Source organism: Marmota flaviventris, chromosome 1 (genome assembly GCF_047511675.1).
Source record: "Marmota flaviventris isolate mMarFla1 chromosome 1, mMarFla1.hap1, whole genome shotgun sequence".
Taxonomy (NCBI): domain Eukaryota; kingdom Metazoa; phylum Chordata; class Mammalia; order Rodentia; family Sciuridae; genus Marmota; species Marmota flaviventris.
Genome location: NC_092498.1, coordinates 65,113,275 through 65,130,780, shown reverse-complemented (window position 1 = coordinate 65,130,780; position 17,506 = coordinate 65,113,275). Strand labels below are relative to the sequence as shown.

Here is a 17,506-nt window from a genome sequence, read left to right as displayed (position 1 = left end):
ATAGAATGTACTAACTAGGAACCAGAAGAAGGACCTCAAAAGATACCAGATCTGTGTCCATAAGCACCTTTAATTGAACTTCCCAGCCTCCAGAACTATGAGAAGTAAATGTCTATTGTTTATAAGTAATTTTACAGTAATTTTTGTCACAGCAGCCTAAGCAGTCTGAAAAAAAAAGTCTACATATAGGTATAGATACAGATCTTGCAAAGCACAGTAAGTCCAAATTTTTCTGTAGCGAGTTCCATCAAAATTGTGTTAATGTAATAATTCACAATTATTTTAATTAGTTCAGGCACATTTTATGTGTTATTTATATAATGATATTTAAAACATCAAACACTCTGAGGTGGATTTTTTTAGTTTAGGAAAATATTTGCAAAGTATGTTGATAAAGCAACCGGAAAGGGATTCTGGTTTAGCCAAAGGGAAACAAGCAACCAACAACAAAAAAACAAAAGTAGGAAATTCTAAACATAGTTTTAATGTCTGCTGTAATATACATTACTTTAGTTGGCATGTGGTTATTGTGGACATGTCTGTTAGTGTATTTGACATTATATAGAAGATTACATTACAAATTTCTAATAAAAGAAACAAAGCAACTTCTACTTTACTTGAGTATGTGGGAAGGTCTTACACAAATAAACATACACAAAAAGAAGAGATGAAACATACTCAGAAAAGAAGAGGAATAGGATGTGATCAATTTACACCTAGGAATGATAACCAGAATATCATTTCTAACAGCCTTCAATATTCTGTTAGGTTTCAATATTGATTTCTAATATTTACAATTAGTAATTTAAATATTAATGTATTAATGTAGAATAAATTGAATCTTTGTTATTTCTTATTTTTCATGTTCATATTTTGTAGTACATGTTATGTAATTGTGTTTCTACATATGAGCAAGTGAGAAAGAACCCTAGTCATTCAATTTATATCAGTAATTTTTGTGTTAATGATTATAAAAGCAAGGGGGTCTATAGAGTCTAATTTAAAATGTATAATAATAAAAGAACCTTATGCTTGTTCATTTTGGGGAGGGATAGAATAAGATCAGAAGTCTCTTAAATGCATCATTGTGCACACTCAGCAATCTCATGAGTGATTACAGATTCCTAACATCCAAATTTTGAAACTGCTTCTATTGTGAATTCACTCCTTTGCTTCTTTATAGTTGACAAAAGGAAATGTATTTATAAAAAAAAAGAAAAACAAATTATTAAGATATCAACTTGAATTATAAGACTGCCTGGAACTAATATATACAGACCATTATATTGCTAAGTTTATCAGTTCCACTGATCCACATGGTAAGTTGCAAGTAACATTTTCCCCTAATATGTGGATTTATCAGTGAATGAAAAGGTGATTTATAAGTGGAATATTATTGTAATTAATTGCTTAAATAACTTTCTTAATAAGCAAATTAACAGGCCAAGAAAATTTAAATATTATATCATTTTTTAAATTTTTGAATCAAAAGTTGTTTAGTAGACAAAGCACTCAATGGCATTATAGTATCAATCCCATGATCACTTATAAAGTCTTTCCTTTATAGAATTTAAATGTTACCTACACTAAAGGCAAGAGTTGCAAGGAGACATTTCTTAAGTAAACAGCTGTAAATAAAAATTAATTAATTTAAAAAAACGATGTAACCTACAGCCTTTGCTTAAATACTTCTACTAGAAATAACTACAGGAGCTTGCAATTAGTTCAGTTGGACATTTAATGAAAGCTCATGATTAAATGATATTTTCAGGGTACAGATACAATTGCCGATGTAGAATTTGTGACCATCATTTCCTTACCATTTTAAGCCTGAAGGGCAAACTTTCAACCTGATGCAGGTCTTATTATCAGGCTTCCAAAAAGATATGTAGAAAAGTAAATAGGAGCCCTGAAGTTCTAAGATTTTCCTTAATGGTATTGTTGCTATAGTGACAGCCAAAATGTTATACCAAGCAAATTGCTTATTGATGGGAAAATGCTGAGTAGCACAGCAGCATCCTTTTTCTGTTTTTTTATTGCCTTCATTTCCAACTCTACTCTTAAGATTAATGGATTTTTTTGAGTGCTGTTTTGTTTTGAGCAAGCTTTGAGGACTTGATGTTAAAATAAATGCATTTTATTATCATGCAGTGGCTGGCAATTGAATATATTTGAATATGGTGTGATCAACCTAGAGTTATTTTTTATACACTATTTGTTTATCAGAATTTTTTCTCTACTTGGAACTGAATTTTTGAATTGTAGTTATTAATGTTAAAGGAGCAAATAGGAATTTGGTTTCATAGCATGGAGACTTTTGAGCTTAATATATCTAAAACTAATATCGAAGAAACATAGCCTTTTTTAAGGTTTATAACTGTTAAGAGATATGTAAAATAGTATATTCAAAATATATGTTAAAAAACACAGAAAAACAAATGGAAATGGTCTGAGATCATCCATAATGATTACTGGTCTTTTTTTATTTTTAATAAAAAACCAAAAACCTCAATTAGCTTCAATAATTTGTATTTCTCTATGTAGTAAATTCAGTGATATAATAGAAATTCCTTCAATGTCTCTGTGTATGAGTATATGTATGTATATATCACTGTATATATATACATACATACACTTACACATATATACACTGATATATATGCACATCTGTATAAAATACATGTACACATATAAAAAATTTTAAAAAAACTTTTGATTATCTCAATGATGATAAGAAAATATTACAAAGATAAAATCATAATCCATTTGATACTTAACCTTAAGGCAGGATATGAACTATCGTGTGTTTCCCAGTTGTTCCGCATATAGAAAGGATGGAGGCTATGTTTAGATAAATCTTTTCAGCTAATGAAAGATGTATATGTCAGTGATATATTATGCATTGAGTTTTTGTAAAACTTAAGGACTCCTCTTGATTAATTTATTTCCCAGTTGCTACTGGTTTAAAAGAAGTGGTAGTTAATGGATTATTGAGGAACTAAAAGTACAGATGAGATATTTTGGCCCTATAAATATAATACTTCATTAATTTCCTGAATATGGTAATGCAGAAAGCTTTGTACTATTTTTATTAAAGAATGTAAACACGTTTGTGACCTACAACTTTTTGTATTCCTATGCTGATATACAGTATTTACAAATATAGTTTTTTTGAAGGAAACTTGTCTGGTAATTTTGTTTGTAATTAACTATGACACAATAATGATGATGACCCTTATGGTCCAAAATGAACTTTCTTAGGGAAATTTATTGGTATTCTTTTCTACTCATTGTTAAAAACTTGGGTTGTTTTGATTTTGACATTTGTTTTTTCCTTGCCTTGATATTTTCCAGTGATATACCTAGGCTCCCACTTAAAAAACAAAATTAAAATTTATATATTGAAAGAAATATATAATTTCTATTGTTACTATAGGTTGTTGTTTTCAATTCCTCATTGACATTGTAAGTTTTACTGGAATATTTTGGTTGACATTCTAATTTTGGTTCTAGGTCTGCAGAAAAAAAGAAGAGAAATATACAAGCCTGCCAATTCAACATTTATAATTGTCGAAAAATTATCCTTGTGTGGCTTATAATTAATCAAATGCCTTGGTTCCAAACTAAATTCATTGGACAGTCCTGTTGCATCCATTATATCCTTCTATTTCTTCAAACAATTTTAGTTTCTTTCTGCCTCTAGATTTAATAGTTAGGTAACTACATTCTTCATGATTGATCTTAATATAGCCGGCCTTGTACAGAAACTTTCACTGAATCTCAGTTTCTTCCACAAAGTGTCTAATTTCTTTATGTGACAATAAATGCTAAGAGTCTCTACTTGATTTTTCAAGCTTATCTATCCTTTTCTTCTTACACCTAAACAATATATTTATTGTTTAAATTTCCACATGTATTCACATAATTATATTTTTTGAAGCATTTACATATATTTTGATATGCCCCATCCCTTACTGTAGTGGTTGAATTTCAATGTGAATAAAATAATCAGGCCTTCCCCTGAAGTTATTGTCTTTGATTGCTACTGAATATAAATATTGTTTTGCAGTCAGTATTTTTGTTATCTTAAATAGTCAAATGGTGACAATAAATTATTTTGACAAAAATTATTTAACATTCATAATTTATTTCATTTATCTATTTTAAGGTCAAATCTTGGAAAATGTGTGGCTAGAAATGGTATCTCCCTCACTCTGCATTGCAACACAGTATCTTTCTCCTGCCTATTTATTTTTTATTGCATATTGTAATTTTTTTAATCATGCTTTATTTCTTCTCCTTGAATGTAAGTTTACTGATACAATAAGCCTTGCAAATACACTTCCCAAATGATGTATGTATTCAGTAGATATAAAGAAAATAAATATGTACAGAATAGATAGGTACAGGAATGAATTATGTTGTCCTTATGTGACATGATAGAAACATCAATTTCCAAATTAATTCTAATTACAACCAGTCAAAATATAGTGAAAATAATTAGGATTGGCTTCCTTATTAGCAACGTAAACCACTCAGATACTCAAGGTACTAAGAATATGGCAATTTAATGTTAAAAGTACTTATAAAATAGCAATGATTAAAACTATATGGTTTAACTAAATTCCTATGGATAGGAATTTTAGCCAAACATTAAATCAAAAGAGCCAGTGAAGATCTTTGAATGACACCCCTTTTTGTCTTGAATTTATACCATTGCCTTCTGTCCATATGACAGGCCTTAGTTACATGGTGATTATCACCACTTTATAGTTTACCAAGCATTACATTACGTTAGGAAAGTGAAGCACTTGATAATGACAAAATAGAGTAAGTATATTATACCTTTTATCCTTTTACTTCGATTTCAAATCACTTGAAAATGAGTGTTCTTTCAGTTTTCTAATAGACAGAAGCTGTATTTCTGGTATATTAAAAGTTTCTGACTGACTTAGATTAGGACATGGCCTGATGGGAATGCTCAGGACACCTGCATGTGTTTTTCAGAATCCATGTGACAAAATAGCACTGTGCTGTAGCTATTTGTATCTGTTATGTCTTTAAGAAAGTCATACACTGAATGAAAATATCTTAAGACTTGGCTTAATTCAGTAATGGTTTTCAAAGCTGCAGCACAGGTGATGACTGGTTTTCTGTAGGTATTGTGGAGATGCTTGCTTCAGGGACAGTTCAACACAGGACTGGAACTTTTAGTATTTGACATAAAGGATCAAATAAGTTTCTTTCCTATGACTTGTGTACAAAGTCATTATATAAAGAAGTGACAGTTTCCTTCAGAGCTGCTTAGATATGAAATTAAGGAGCGAATTGATATGGGTTGATCACACACATGAAAAGCTAATGAGGGGTTGGGGTTGTGGCTCAGTCTTAAAGCGCTTGCCTAGCATGTGTGAGGCACTGGATTTGATCCTCAGCACCACATAAAAATAAATACAATAAAGGTATTGTGTACACCTATAACTAAAAAAAAGTAAATAAATACATAATACATCCCAATGTTTTATATAAACTTTTGCTGAGGTTAAAGAATTGACATTTGTTTTTACAATTTTTAATCATCAAATAAGAAATATGGTGGTTTAGAGATTTCAAAACAGTCACAGATATTAAGTAACATTGTCTGAAGATACTGGAAGCTGAAATAAGTAATGAAACAGATCTTTAGTAATATTCTACAACAGTAAGTGTTTTTTGTCTCTAAATAAAGCTAAGCTCCTAGAAAGAGTATGCCAATCTGAAAAGCAATTTGAAATTGACCTTCTCAAGAGACAATGCAATATAAGAATGCAATAATATTTGTAGATCCATTACCCCCTGTGTCTTATAAAATGGGTACTCATCAAATGGTAATAATTAGAAAGTAGATACATGTATAGCCTTTATTTCTTATATTAGAATGGTATCATGTAGGAAAAAGTACAACATGAATTTCTGTAATTTTATCAGTCTAACATCATCTGTTTCTTGTGTGATCATTTGTCAAGAATTCTTATTTATGAATGGTTTTCAGTTTTTATTTGCAAAAACTTTAACTTGACAGTTTGTCAAAAAAGTAGACACACTTTTCTTCCACTCTCAGGATTCTGCTTAAATAGTTTTGGAGTGGTTGCTAGGAAACTGTATGTCTGAACCTCAGTTGATTTGGTGCAGGTGGCTTTGGTTTACATGCTGAAGAGCAAAGAGATGGAAATGTTTCAGACAGCAGATCAGAATATTCTGGGGAAAAGATGACAAACAGTTTGAGCTATTGAATTCTGTTTGCTCAATTTCATGAGGAAATGTGATTTGTGTTAATAATAAGGTTATTTTATTAATTCAAAATCAGGTAGATATTTATGCACAATTGGTTCTTAAATTTGACCTGTACTTGTCAAGTTCTACTCTGGTAGGTAGAAATGTATTTGGCCCATGCCAAGAGTTAGGAGATGATAGGCTATATCCAATAATGACTTTTGATTAATTGATTGTTAAAAGGAAATTACCATAAAATGTAATATTATTTGAATAAATTCATGATGAAATTATAATTTTGAAGACACCAAACTTAAAAAAAAATAATTTTTTTAACACACAGATTTCTCCCCATCTCTACCCCTCAAACATGGAGATTGCCCTGGGACATCTCTAGTGCATTTTTTTCCACTCTTTTTGTTTTATATTTTGTTTTGCTTTCTCATTTATGGTGAGCATAGTGAATTGTTAGTATCTAGATATTTTTGCCTATTTTTACAACTCAAGTAGTCTGTTTGTACTCTTTTTTAAAAAGTCGCTGTTTCATTGGTTTAGAAAAAAATGACCTACCTTCTTCTTATACCAAAAAAAAAAAAAAAGCAACCATACATTGCCAAATTTTCACCTGCATAATTACACTGAAACAGATACATTATAGTCAATCTGTTCATTTCTATTTTATTTGCAGATTCAAGAATGGCTTTGTTTAAATTGCCAAACCCAGAGAGCAATATCAGGACAGCTAGGAGACATGGGCAAAACACCAAGTATACCAGCAGGATCCAAAGCCTCTCCGGTACCTGTCCCTGCAGAACCACCATCTCAGAAAACAGCAGTGCCTGCCCAAGTAAAAGTAAAAAAGAAGGAACCAGAAGTAAAAGTTGAAGCTGAAAAACTTATTCCAGAAAAAGTAAAAGAAATACCTTCAATTGAAAAAATTCTGCCTAAAGGAACCACAGATCAAAAACAAGAAGAGAGTAAACTAAAGAAAGATGTTGTTTCAACCCTTCAAGAAAAAAAGCTACCTTCCAAAGAAGAAAAACCCCTCTCAGAAGAAAAAGTATTAATCCCCGAGGAAAAGCAGCCAACCTCTGAAGACAATAAGTTACCCCCAGAAGCAAAATCATTGGTTGTAGAAGAGAAAGACAAACATGAGGTACTCAAAGCTGAAGGACAGACTGCTGAAGAAACACATGAAAGCAGAGTGTCTCCAGAGGCAGTCCAAGAAGAAAAGCAACCACAGGCCCAAATGGAAGATTTGCCACCTGGTACACAGAGTTTGCCCAAGGAAGAAGTTAAAATAACTGCAAAAATGAAAGAACAGCCACAAGCAGCAGGCATCACAAAATCTGATCAGGTGGAACCTGGGAAAGAAAAAACAGTAAGTTATATTTTTCTAACTTTGCTTAGTCTCCTGTGTTTATATACATATACCAATTATTTACAAAATGCACTAATTTTTACTAAATACACAAATTATTCAATGATAATTACAGACCTGAAGGACTTTTCGCAGTGCATTACATTTTCAGAGAAGTGTAATAATTTTTTGCTGAAATTTACTTTAACTTTAGATAGTTTAATCAAATTTACATAAAATATAATTATGATTTGTTTTTCTATCTCATGTCTATCAAATAACTTATCTAAATTATATAGAGTGATAAATTTCCTATAGTTTTAAGTTACTCCGTTTCTTCACAATAGACATGTCAATATTTCCTTTCAATGTAAAATTATGTGTCTTTATATGTTTCTATTCATTTAGTCACTTGGTTTTCAAAAGGCTACAAGTTTCTTCCTACTTGAAAGCCTTATAAGGTATGGTCATCCATAAAATGATTGCCAAAAGTACAAAAGAGTTGTGGCTAAAATCCAGAATAAAAACAATTATTCATAAAGTAGTTTATTTTAGTATTTAACCATGATTTTAACATTATGTATTCTGTTAATAATTTTGTTCAGTATATCTAATATTGAGGATTTATTTATAATCCAAATACAATCTGGAATAATATATATTCTTCAGCAGAAACTTTTAAGAGTACCTCACTTTAAGTAGTATTTGCACAAACAATTGTATCATTTTTAAAGTAGCTCTGATGTTTGTAGAGCTACAAAAGATCTTATACCATCTAATGGAATAATTTAATTCACAGTTAACAGCAATGATATATAAAGAAATTATTTTATCAGTACTAAAGCTCCAACTAGAAATTATAGTCTATTACAACCCTGATTTAAGGTTTTTTAGTCTATAGTTTGAATACATGGCTGCTAACCCTAACCCTTCTCTAATATATGATGCACTGCACATTAACTAAATGAATCCTGGTATTCTTGTGTTATATAAATAAGTGTTATCAGAGCCAAAAATAAAAGCAGATTTAGTAGATTCTCCATTATAATGACTAGCTCTAGCCATCATTTCCCGATGTTTTTATTAGCGAACTCTTTTGTAGAATTTAATGTTTTATACTGATTCCCACTTTAGTAAACTCTCCATAGTTTTCATGAGCTCTCTTTTTTTTTTTTTTTTTTTTTTCATTTTTCTCTTAAGAAGTCTGGTAAATTCTAAATTGATAAATTGACTATCTCTATGAGTTTTCTTTTGCCCATCCCAAAACAATTAAGTTTTTCTTTGGGTTCTGTCTTCTTTCTCCCAGGAGAGCCACATGAACACTTCTCACATTTACTCCCTTTCTTCACAATAGACATGTCAGTATTACTCATTCTCCTTCTGCTTCTGAGTGTTAGAACTGAATTTTCAAGTAACAGGTAGATAGTTCCCTTCAAAACCTCACTATAAACTCAAATTCATTATGTCAGAGTCTTATTCACTTTTCTATAGAAGCATCTTCTCCTTCCAGCATTCTAATAAAGGCACCATTACTCACTTACCACCTGCTTTCCAGTGCTAATCTGTTGAGTGATCTGAGTTCTTCTTACCTTCCCTTTGTTCTCTACATGGAAGTTATTACATTCCCTAGTCCTAAGGACACTATCCTACTTACTGCTTGTGTTGGCCTTTGTCAATGACTTGGGTAATCTGATTACTGATCATCACCTTGACTCCTCTTTCTCACTTCTCTAGTATATAGTTTTCAAATACGTTTGTTTTCAGGGTTAACAATTTAAGTTCATCACTCAACTATTCCCAATGATTCTATGTTGAATTTTAAGTGTAACTTAAGAAATACTTGGGATATTTTGAAGTACACTAATTTTGTTTCCATTCTACACATTTATCATTTTCTCTTTATCATTATAAATGCAACTTCAATATGCATGTACAAGTTGAGTAGCTATAATCCAAAAATCCAAAATCTAAAATGTTTCAAAATATTAATCTCTGTGAGTTCAGACTCAGTGATGCTACAAATGGAAAATTTCACATCTGTTCTCATGTATGGGTCTTAGTCAAAATGCAAAGACATTAAAAATATTGTGCAAAATCACCTTCGGGCAATGCACATAAGTGTATATGAAACATAAGTGAATTTTATGTTGAGACTTAAGTACCACACCCAAGGTGTTTCATTGTGTATATGCAGATATTCCAAAATCCAAAAAAATCTGAAGTCCAAAATACTACTTGACTCCAGCTTTTTGTATAATAGATATTCAACCTGTATTAATTTATTCATAAATTGAATATCTGCACTGTTTTACTACTATATTGTAAAGCATTCACAATGAATAGAAAATAAGTCAGTGAAATAAACTAAAATCATCATTGTCATATTTATTTAAATATATGTATGTTTTCACATTAAAATGTTATTAAAAATAATATATATATTTTAAAAACTTTGAATACATATTAGTATTTTTTAAAATCCTGGTCTAAAGTTTTATGTTAGAATTATTTGAAATCCAACTTCACAGTTAAATTATAGTATAAACTATTTTAACTGTACATAGCAGAAAATGGATAATTTTCACAAGAATATTCCATAAATGGAAGAAGTAACCCAAATTTTTTAAACACCAAATCTTGCTATCTGATTTCCATGTATAGCTTTGGACAGCAGTTATGGAAAGAGTTGTGAAAAATCCACATATAAATGTTATTCTTCATTGATTCTCATCATTTGTTCTTGTTAACTAACAGAAAGTGTGTTTTTTTAAAAAAAATTTATTTTTAACAAATGGCTTTTAAAACCACTCTAGAGTTCTTCATTTTGGAGATTTTTTAAGCTGATTAAAATATTATGTTTTAAAATTTATTGAATAAGTAGATATTACAGATTTTAAAAGTGGAATGTCATTTTATGTAGCATAATAACATGATGATTTCAAAATATTTATCTTCAAAGAGCTGTTTCTACATCACAGTTTTCTCATAGAGATAGATAATATTTGCATAACATACCTAAATATGTAACAGGCAGCATTTTCTGGTAACCAATATTTATTTTCTTCCTACATAGCTAATAAGTAGCACATTGCCAATAACCATTTGTCATCACCAAAAAGTTGGACAACTTTGGAATTCTTCTCTTTTTATTTGAATTAATTAAATCCTCATATTCTGCTACTTTTAAATTAATTTAATGAATTTAAATAAGTAATTTAATTAAATTAGTAATTTAGTGAAGTTCTGTGAGTAAAATAATTTCATAGTTATTTTCCATCTCAGCACAAAGTTAATACCTTCAAAACACAAAGAAAGATCTTGTTGGTATAAAATGTACTACTTTAGTAACATTCTGAGGTACTATACAATCCTGGCTTATTTATAACAGATACAGTAAATGAATTTCACATATGCTGCTATTTATGTAACCTTTGCAACTCTTATTGTTTTAAAAAGAATAATTCAAATAAGTGAAGCCACTCTTCAATATTTAATATGCAAAGTTTTGATATTAAAATATGTTTAATATATATATACATAAATGTGAAATTCACTGTGATATATTCATGTATGTACAAAGAATAGTTTGATCAGTTTCATTCTACTCTTTCTCTCTTTTCCCATCCCTCTTCCTGCCCCTTCAGTCCCTTGGCTGTACTCCACTGATTTCTAATTTCATGGGATTCCCTAACCCCTTTCTTTCCCCTAGAAAATAATTTGGTCTAGCTTTTGCATATGAGAGAAAATATTGAACACTTGAATTTCTGCTTCTGAATCATTTCCCTTAGGGTGATGTTCTGCAGTTCCATACCATTAACCAGCAAATGCCAATATTTCTTCATTTTTTATTGCTGAGTGAAACTCCATTGTATGTATATATAAACTCACACAATGGAGTTTCTATATACACACACATATATTTATATGTATACATATATAAAACTTTCTTTATCCATTCATCCATTCACAAGCATTTGGGCTGGTTCTGTAACTTAATTGTTGTGAATTGTGGTGCTAGAAATATTGATGTGGCTGTATCACTATAGTATGCTGATTTTAGGTCTGGATACATATAAAGGAGTAGGATAGCTGGATCATATGGTGGCTCCATTCCTAGTTTTTTTGGAGAATCTCTATACTATTTTTCACTAATTAAAAAAAGGAAAAAACTATAAATAAAAATATAAATAAATAAAATCCCAGTATAATAGAGGAAAGTGAAATGGGGAAAAAGGACATAAGGGAAAGGGGAAATACTGAGGAATAAATTGGAGCAAATTAAATTCCATGTTTGCCTAATAATGTCAAAATGAACCCCAATATTATGTTAACTATAATGCACTGATAGAAAATCTGAAAATATATGTGCACCTTAATTAAACAAATCACTTAATATTGAGGTTATTTTCATTGGTACATTTTTCTCAATTGCTCAAAATAGTAATTCTCTTAAGTATTTTATCATTTAAACAGAAATAGGGAATATTATGAACTGAGGACATTAGAAATGTCCATAATTTGATTCTAATATTCCCAAACCTTTTGCTACTTAATTTGTTCCAATAGCCTTTCCACAAACATTCTGCAGTTATTTCTTTGTTCTTTCTGACATAATTTGCCAGCAAAGAATGCAATTTGATTTATGACTTTATTTTTTCCACATATTACTTTAGCCATTTTTCCATGGCAGGAGACAAATTTTCCCAAGTAATATGTGACTTTGTTTGTGTTTTACTATTAAAATAAAAAAATTCAGAAGAATATTCCAAATGTTTTAGATTCAATTTTGTTAAATTTTGTAAATTATTGGAAAACTTACTTGCTGAAATTATAAAGTTACATGATGGTTTCTCAGTAAACTGACTATAACTCCAAAGCATGTGATATGTTTAGGGTAAGGTTTGTTATTTACAACAATTGAATTAGATATAGATTCCAAATAGTGCTCCTGAAAACTATTTAGCTAACTTCATATCAGATCTAATTTTTCACTGTTTTTACCATGTTGTTTTACAAGCCAATTGAAAGCTTATAATAGTATGAAAAGTGTTAGCTTACTTAGTAACATGTGTTTTTTACATTATTAGTTTATTCAAGACGTGATTCTTTTGCAGGGCTGTTTTGCCTACCACTTACTCATGATAGTTTAGTTGAAACAAGATATTATAAGCCACAACTCTGTTTAAACCATAAATTGTAATATAATATTATATTAAAGGAAGCAGTTAATATAAAGTTTGAACAAAGGAAGTGATTGCCTTACTGTAACTTCTCCTCATAGCAGAACTTCCAGTTTTCTGCCAGGATTTCCATAGATCATGTGACCAACTGACAAGAAGTGAAAGAATACTGGTATCAATCTATTTAAAATATTAATAAAACTTAATTTACTTTCTACTTTGTCTTTAAAACATAGAGTAAGGATCCTAATGTTTTCTTCTCATTTCCCACTGGGTGATTTTACATAGCTGGCAGGATGTCTGCACCCTATGGTGAGATTCCTGTTTAAGTGGCTTGATTTTCTCAATGCTCTGGAATTTGGCTCCAATATAGCTTTCAAGCAACCTTCAGCATTATGCATAAGTGAGAAATCAAACACCAAACAAATGTGCTTCTGTGCAATTCCTGAACATAGACTGCTTTCTCCCTTCTGAGCCTGCAGTTGGTTTCTCTCTATGCACCATGTAACACCTTCATTTCAACCCTATCAGAAAATCCCACCTGGGCCTCTAAGCCACTTTGGTGGCAACTATTTCATGAATCTTTTGTTCTTTTCCCAGTTTCAGTCCCTCCTCCTGCTGCTGAACTCACTATATTGATTAGTTTCTTAATTAGTTTTTCTCTAAAATCAAAACAGTACCCTTAATTTACCTCTTACTATATTCTAGACTTTGTGTTAAGTCCTTTCTCTTTCAGTTATCTACACAACTGTTGATAAGGCACATATTATGATAGTTGTATTAAAGATGAGAAAACTGGATTTCTATGCACCAAATCACAAAGCTGGAAGGCAGCAGACCTGGGATTATAGTCTTCATGTGATTATAAAGGTTGTGCTCACAGCCACTGCACAAAATGTCTTTCTTCTGTGACAATTTTAGCATCCTGCCATTTCATTATTAAATTTTGTCTCTTTTAGCAATTCCCACTGCAGTCCTACTTTGTTTAGTTTTTACATATTTATTTATTGATTGATTTGTTACTAATGTCATTCACATTATTATTGTATGTTGTTTATATTTCTGTGTTGTTACATCATTTTGTTTCTTCATTCAAGCTTTTAAAATGTGTTTGTCAGGTAAAATAAAAATTAACCCTGAAATATAATAATGAATTTGAAAAGTATACCTTTTAACTTTTTAAAAAAGTAATGTTGCTACAAAAAAATCTGTCTTTTGACCTATATACTTAAACAGAATACTATTGAAGTCTATATTTGATATGTTATACTGGAATAGGATAGCCTTCTTGATCAAAAGTGAACTGTGAACAGGCTTTAGCATGTACTTTCTGTTTAAAATAACTGAAGGTTAGTATTCAAGTTACATACAGCTATTGTGTAGTCATATTTTATGAGGGTGAAAATTAATCACATTTTCTGTAGTGACAAAAACTCCTATATCACAGTGCTTAAGTGGAATTATTCCATCCTTTGTTCAGGCCCTGTAAGTTTTCTAGATATAATATAGTTTGGAGTGCTTCAAACACTCAGATCAGGAATACATGTTTACATAAACTTTGTATAATAATTAAAGATCATTTGTTGCTTAATTTTAGCCCATTAAAACTAAATGACTTTGGGAAAATTAACCAAACACTTATTGTGGCCTTTTCTTTGCATACATTTGTAAATAACCTAGAATTCAGTTCCTATTCCCAGCAATATTCTATATGCCTTCAATGGGGAAAGCTAAAAGCTTCAACAGTTGTGGACAGGGCACAGCCAGATTTGATACTGAATGTGTTTTGGCACATTCTTCAGTACTAGTAAATGCTTGAAGATATGCTACTATCAGAAGAGTTTCAAATGAGGCTTAATTTATCAGTACTTTCCTCTCAGTGGTCTATCATTCAGTAAATGGTGGTGGCATGTTGGAAGGAAAATCTTTACTTTCTGCTTTTAGCTATTAAACTTAAAAAAAAAGAACCCTAGACTTTAGAATTTTCAAGTAATTGTTTTTTTTTTATATTCACAGAATAGAAAGACTTAAGTAGTCATAATTCTGTATATGGGAAAATGCAACGTATAGTAAAAATAAAAGTGATTGTAATACAATCTAATGCTAAATGTTTAAAAAATACATAGAAAATGTTTTTCTCAGGGGAAATGAAAAATGATGTTGCTATTTTTAAAAGTATGTTTAAATTATACCTATTCTCACTGCCTACATCAAAGATGACAAAGAAAAATTTTATGCAAAAGGAACATATGAATTATATGAATTTACATAGCACAGATTATTCTAAATTGTATTACATGTAAAATGTGAAACACTTAATAAAAATGCCAATTTCCTGAATATTAAAATGAGAAAAATGGATATTTGTTTTAAATCAGTGATATTCATACACACATGTATATGTGTGTGTGTGTGTGTGTGTGTGTGTGTGTATATATATATATATATATATATATATATATATATATATATAAATGTATTGCATATTTAAATGTATAATTTATCAAAAACAATTCAAATAAATTCCTGTCATTAAATATTATGTTACTAAATAACTTCATATTCTTTAAAATAAGTACACCCTCACACACTTTTGAAGCAACTGAGAAAAAAATTCCCAATCTTTTAGTCCTGTGGAGTTTAGGAGAAAATGAGCTGAATTATGCCACCTTCAAATCCTTTGACCATATTCTTCTAGTTTATAGAACTTCAGACACTTGTTTGAAGGTGGGTAATTAGAGAAAACAGCTCCATCTTACACATCATGTTTTGCATTCTTCTCTGTTTCATCTACTATTTTGCATTGGATCTAATTTCCCCCATTAGACGATGTTATTAATGAAGTAGTGTTAAGCAATATAGACAAGTTAAAAGCAATATAGACTGAATGAGTGCAAATTGCACTCTTGTTCTAACCTAGAACTCTCACAAAACCAAGTAAGTAGTACTGGAAGAACAAAATGGATGGACAGTGGATAATTGCTTTAGTATGCCAATCTCTGTGTATAAACAACTTTTTAAAAATGATTGGTGCCTTAAATCCAAGAGGCAACAGACCTGGCTAGTGTCTGCTGATGACTCACAAGCTAACAGTTTAATGAAGTAGAAGGACACTGTATTAGGGGATTTCATACCTAAAGCTAGTTAGTGTGAAGAAAATTGACACTATTAATTTTTTTGACATGTTCTGGTATAAAAAGTAAATGACCTATTTTCATTCTGAATATTTCAGCCTATCGCCTTTTGGTCAACTAACTTGACTTCCTTATTAACCACTTCCAACATTTTGTCTTAGACCCAGAAGCCTGTAGAGCAAACATTTTACAGACTTGTCACCTTATAATGTGAAATAGGAAAATATTATTAAGTAAAGAAAAAAATCATCATAGTATTACCACCTCAGGCAAATATGAATTTGATCTTATGAAGAGTATATAGAGGAAAGAGACCAGGACCAGGAGGATAAATGGATAGAACATAGTACTGAGAAAGAAGGAAAGAATGGACATATAGTAAAATGTGACCTAAGGGGCTGGTAGAGTGGGTATTTTGAAATTCATGTCAGTTTTATCTAATATCTGTGATTTCCTTTGTTACCTATGTATGTCTGGTCCAAATCTTATTTTTGTTAAATGTTCATGGATGTTTTAGTCAGCTTTTTCATTGGTGTGATTAAAAGACCTGGCAAAAACAATTTTAGAGGAGAGAAGTTTATTAGGAGCTCACAGTTTCAGAGGTCTCAGTCCATAGACAGCTGACTCCATTGGGGCTTATGGTGAGGCAGAACAATACCAAGGCAGAGTATGGTGGAGGAAATCAGCTCATATGATGATCAGGAGGCAGAGAGACTCCACTTGTCAGATACAAAATATGTACCTCAAAGGCATACCCAGTTACCTACCTCCTCTAGCCACACTCTACTTACCTTTAGTTACCACTCAGTTAATCCCATAAGGGGATTAATGATTAATTCAGGATAGGGTTAAGGCTCTCAAAACCCCATCATTTCTCCTCAAAACCTTCTGCATTGTCTCACACATGAACTTTTAGGGGACATATCACATTCAAACCATAACAGTAGAGTCTCAGAACCTGTGGGATAAAACTATAATTTATCTTATATTATTCTGAATTAAGTATCATAAATAATAGTTCCTTTCATTCATCACAATGTGTATATAGGTACTTTTATTGACTTGTTATATTTTGCAATATATGTAGATATAAAACAAAGATTATAAATGAACCATCAAAATTTGATTATGGAAGATCATATTCTTGTCATGTTTTCCTCCAAGAGCTTAGGTACCCTACTTCCAGAGTAATGTTATTTACTGAATCAGTGAAGGATCAATGACACTAACTAAAGCAGTCTGGAGTAAAAAAAAAAATTGTGCTATGACATTTTGTGAAATGTGATGAGATAGGAATGTCCCTGAACTATGACCATATAGAAACCTTTTGTTAGAAGGTTGCTTCACCTTTGCTTGATTCTTCAATGTGTGGCTCCTAAAATAAAGGAATTAAAGTGAGTTTGGTGCTCAATAGCACTGCTGTAATAGTCTCACTGCTCCAGATAAGCATTTTATGCTTAGAAAGACATTGGAAATGATCCAGGAAGAGTTAAAATTGCTTTCTGCACTAATGTTATTAAGAATATGTTAGACTGTATTTATGAATCGAATCATTTTATAAATTCTGCAAAACCTTTTAC

The 17,506-nt window shown here is 30.8% G+C and overlaps 1 protein-coding gene across 1 annotated transcript in view; it reads left to right on the top strand.

Moving 5' to 3' along the window:
• The window catches only part of Pclo (piccolo presynaptic cytomatrix protein), a 404,888-nt gene that overhangs the window by 191,515 nt on the left and 195,867 nt on the right, over positions 1-17,506 (top strand). The window contains exon 4 of the mRNA XM_027926468.2: positions 6,941-7,633. Within this exon, the coding sequence (XP_027782269.2) occupies positions 6,941-7,633 (693 nt within the window). The remainder of the gene's footprint in view (positions 1-6,940; positions 7,634-17,506) is intronic.